Below are 4,816 nucleotides of genomic sequence, written 5' to 3'. Positions count from 1 at the left end.
GCTTTAAAACCGGAGGTTGCTGCCTGCCTTCAAAGTAAAAGTCTCTCTCTAGAGTGTTTGGTTTTGTCCGTCCTGTGCTACTGTAGAAACATGGCGGACTCTCTGTACAGAAGTTAAGATGATTAAGATGAGATCATTCAGCATGTTCACTGTGTTCTCAGTCTTAACAAGCAAAGTAAAGACGTTAAGTTAAGTTATTTCGTCAACAGTTTAACTAACGTCAAAGGTTAAAGACCAAGAAAAGGAGAAAACCTTTAATAATTAATTGGATATTTTAACGGACTTAAAGGAAAACCTTAACTTTGTGCAGCCAGAACTTTCTTCCTTTTCCCAAAACTTTTCTTTAAATTAAAGATATGATTAGTATGAATATAAATGGAGCTAAAACAATGCATGATGGGATAAACTTTGTTGTTTGAGTGTAGAAACATACACTCCAGGTCGGGCTCCTTGCCCAGCAGGTAGCGGATGGCGGCCTGAAGCTGAGAATATTTCCGGTGGCTCGGGTCGATGTCGGTCTCGCAGTACGTCCTGAAGGAGAAGAGGTTTTAGTAAACCAGGACCTGTTAACGTGATGTCAGTTCATTTAAACACAAAGTATATGTGAAAACATGTGGAGAAATGATAGATTTGTTCTCCTCTTCTTTCATTCTATTACTTCCACACTCAGCTTGTAATTTACGGAACGATTAAACTTGTTGGTCTGTGTGTTCAGCACATGTGAACTAAATGAAGGATCCGCTCATGGGTCAGACGTACCACTCGGTAGCGATGCTGAGGTCGGGGGAGGTGAGGTCGTGTAAACCTGCAGAAGAAGAAACAAATCACATGAAAACAAACTCACTTACTTGCTGTCGCTTCGGTTTAAGAAGGAAATGTTGAATATGGAATCATAGGAATAACATAAAAGAAACGTATAAAAATAAATAAATGACATGTTATAAAATAAATATATTTTTTAAATATATACAGAAAATAATAGAGTAACTTATATATAAAAAATGAATCAATATATAATTCTTAAAATATAAAAATAATTATATACAGATATAAATGAACAAATAAATGTGACAATAAATGCTTATAATTATTCTTCTACATGTTGTAATTCGTCTTTGTATTTTTAATTTGTTTTATTTCTCTTTCTATTAACAAATACATGTTCTATTCTTACTCATGTATTATTATTCATGACTCTCCTATGACTCCATAGTGAACAGTAAATGTGTATGAGATTGTATTTTTATTCTCATGAATAAAGTTCAGCAGCCATCAAACATTTAAAAAGGTCTGTGCAGCAATGCATTGTGGGAACTCCTACCTTCCTCCACAGACACGTTTCCAATAAACATGAGGCGTCCGTGACCTTTAGTCAGCACCATGCCGAAGCTGCAGAGACACGAAGAAGACACGAAGATGAGACGGCGAAGAAGAGACGGAGAGACACGAAGAAGAAGAGACGGAGAAGAAGAGACTTTTATTCGAATCAGGTGTGGCGTGCTGCCCTCTGGTGGTCAGATCACACAGATACAACTGAATGTATCTCCAGTGAGAAGAAAAACAGTTCAGTGTCCGGATTCATCAGGTTGATTTTTGAGTTACAATAAATATCTCACACAGCAACAACAACAGACTATTTCATTAGAATGAGTGCGTTAGTGAATGAATGGAGTCTGGTGTGTTAGAAGAGATCAGAGAGAACAGCTTCAGGTCTGACAGCAACGTAAAGAGGTGAAAACATCCTAAATAAAACGTAAAGTTAAACTGATAGTGATTCTTTTACATTTATCACAGAACATATTTACAGCCCAGTTTATTATTCCTCATATTTAATACATTGATAAACACTCAGAAGCCGGCCTTAAAGTTACCAAAGGTTGAGGTCCCGTAATAACGAACTCTCTAACAGGAACTTGAACTAACCAGCAGAAGGTCATGACCTCTGAAGCAGACGTTACCTGAACGGAGTCTCGTCGATGTTGGTGAAGAAGTAGTCGTTGACGAGGAACAGAGGTCGTTTCTAATGAAGGAGAACGAAATAATGTAAGAACATAAATTATATATTTTTTCCATGAGTATTAATTATATATATATATATATATATATATATATCATTAATACTCATGGTGAAGTCAGGATGCTAACATTAGCCTCTGTTAGCTCCTTCAGTGATACTTGTGACAGATGAACTGTGTTTATTTTCAGCTAATTGTTCCCATTTAAATCAAGATTCCTCCGCCTCCTCCTCCGCCTCCTCCTCCTCCTGCAGCAACATTGCTGAAGCATTACTAACACCCGCTGAGACGAAGAGAAACTACACGAATGTCCTGATCCCGTCACATACGTATATAGTCTACTTTATGCAGTATTTGTATACCACTAAGTACATTTACTCAAGTACTGAATCTGAGGTACTTGTACTATACATGTTATACTACTTTATACATGTACTCCTCTACATCTTAGAGGAACATGTTGTACTTGTTAACAGCACTAAATGTATCTGATGGCTTTAGTTAATCTGATTACACTAAAACAATACAAATAGTGAGTTTAGTCTGAATGCTGATATTCTGACTACATTTCACACTTTAAACTCACTTTAATGAGGATTAGTAAGCTGTGTTTCCACTCTTCATCTCATTAAATAAAGCTCTGTTTCTATTGGTTCTAACGTGTTGTCAAAAAAGAGAGTTGAGATCCCAGGAAAGCTGCCTTCTTAAATGAAGGAATACAGTTCGATATGAAAGTAGGCTAAAGGGACACAAAGCATATAATTAGTAAAGGATGAAATCTAATAATCATTTTAAAGCAAGTGTGTATAACATAAGAATTATGAAGTGATTTAACAAATGTAAAACTGATAATAATAATGTATGTGTAACTGAGTAAAGTGAAGTCTGTGTGTGTGTGGAAAGAGCTGATGTAAGCAGGGTGGGGGCCTTAAAGGCTGAGATCATAACAGATGTTGGGGTGGTGTCCGAGCACATACACGGGTGTAACCTGACGCACGCTCGAACATTGAGGAAGTGAGAACATCCACGGAGGGAAGTTAGGTGATTTCCAGAACACACACACACACAGAAAGTTGGGTGTTGTTCGCAGCACACACACATATTCAATGATGTCATGTTAATCACATGCCAAGTGAGGGAGTGTTGGGGAGGAGGGGGGAGAGAGAGCTCAAAGGTTATAAAAAGAGAGACTTGCAGATAGCAAGACGGGATTCAACGCGGGAGCCACCCAAGTGCTCCACGGAGGAAACACTGGACCTCGACAGCATCGGAGAACTTTGTCTCTGTTCACGGAAAGAAGACAGCCGTTCCTGGACAAAGATTGAAAGACGGAGATTTTCCTCTCCCCCCTGTTTGACTTTAACAACCGGACAACAGATGGACGCAGCCGCCCTAAAGACTTTGTACTGAGCCTGAGGGATCGCTGAACGGACTTCGTTGGCTGCGCAGGAGGAGCGAAGGTCAGGCCTGGCCTTCGCTCCTAAAAACCCCAAAAGGACTTTTTATCACATCTTGAATCCAGCTCCACCGAGCCGCCTCGGCATCGAAACTAATGAGTATAATCTAAGAAGAAATTGTAACCTGATCGAATCAAGTATAGTATTATATTATGAAGAGCTGTAGCTGTGCCCCTGCTAATATCCTGCAATAAATATCTAATCTGCATTTAAAGTAAATTTCTCAAGAGAATTCATTTGCCTAAGTAGTAGAAGTTCCTCGTGGCAGTAAAAGGTTAAATCTATTGTATGTTAACAACAAGAGTTCTGAATGGTTATCCTAGTGACCAGTCCACTTAACAGTCCCTTACGGTTTTAGTTATAATCCTAGCCGTTAAAACCTAACCTGGCAATTTACCAAGAGCCCGGATCCAATAGAGGAAAGCTGCCATAACTGACGCGACTAGGTAGAAGCGCCAGGCCAGGGTGGCCCCTCGGCCGAGTGCACGTTACCGGAGGAAGCAGGGTAGACGTCAGGAGTAACGGTAGTTAGCAGAAGCCAGGCGAGTTTCCTCGACAGAACACCAGCTCGCCAATCTTTTAATAGAGAGCTGAGTCAGTAGGTAGCCCCGTAACGGGCCAGAGAACCCCCGGATCTAACAGTGTCTATCCGTGGGTTTGATATCGGGATCGTGTGATTGCTTCCTCACCTTCTTGTCCACGGAGGCTCTGATGCTTTGCTGGATGTTTCCGGTCTCTCCTCTCACCATCGAGGTTCTGAGCTGGAGAGCAGACGAGACAACAGCTTCAAATAAGAAGTCGGAACCGGTTCCTCCTCTGACTCAGGGTCCAGATCTCAAACTGACTTTTCTTTATTTAACAGAAATATGCTCAAAGTTTGTGTTTATTTACGCTTCAGCTCTATTCTTACAACAACACGTGCGTTAACTGGACGTTACTTTACAATAAGTTATTACATGTTTGAGTGTTTTATCATTTTAAAGAGACACTACAGGGGAATGGGCTGAGAACTAAATGTTATAACAAATGCAGATGAGTCATTATCTTTTTAAATATGTGGTCATTTTCATACATTTCCAGAACAGAAATGTGAACGTTGGATAAAAGCAGGTTGTTGACATATGAGAGTCAAAGGTTTCTACATTTTAGATATCACTCTGTATCACTACATGAATCAGAGAATACTGTCAACAATACAAAATGAAACAAATCTTTTTATTGATACATTTTGTCTAAATGAGTCTGTGAATGATGTGCGTCCATTAAAGAGACGTTTAGTGACATTACAGACATTTAGAGACTCTACAGGTGAATACATGAACTCATGATATCACCATGAAACTT

General features: G+C 39.4%; 1 protein-coding gene across 1 annotated transcript in view; it reads right to left on the bottom strand.

Moving 5' to 3' along the window:
- Positions 1-433: 433 nt before the first annotated feature.
- Positions 434-4,816, bottom strand: part of LOC116400632 (voltage-dependent calcium channel subunit alpha-2/delta-4-like) — a gene marked incomplete at both ends in the record, with an annotated part of 12,874 nt that continues 8,491 nt past the window's right edge. The window contains 5 exons of the mRNA XM_031878557.1: positions 434-531; positions 760-805; positions 1,322-1,389; positions 1,959-2,020; positions 4,162-4,233. Coding sequence (XP_031734417.1) covers positions 434-531; positions 760-805; positions 1,322-1,389; positions 1,959-2,020; positions 4,162-4,233 — 346 coding nt within the window. The remainder of the gene's footprint in view (positions 532-759; positions 806-1,321; positions 1,390-1,958; positions 2,021-4,161; positions 4,234-4,816) is intronic.

The sequence above is a fragment of the Anarrhichthys ocellatus genome, unplaced genomic scaffold, assembly GCF_004355925.1.
Source record: "Anarrhichthys ocellatus isolate YVR2014 unplaced genomic scaffold, GSC_Weel_1.0 scaffold186, whole genome shotgun sequence".
Lineage (NCBI taxonomy): Eukaryota > Metazoa > Chordata > Actinopteri > Perciformes > Anarhichadidae > Anarrhichthys > Anarrhichthys ocellatus.
This window is presented reverse-complemented; position numbering and strand designations above follow the sequence as displayed.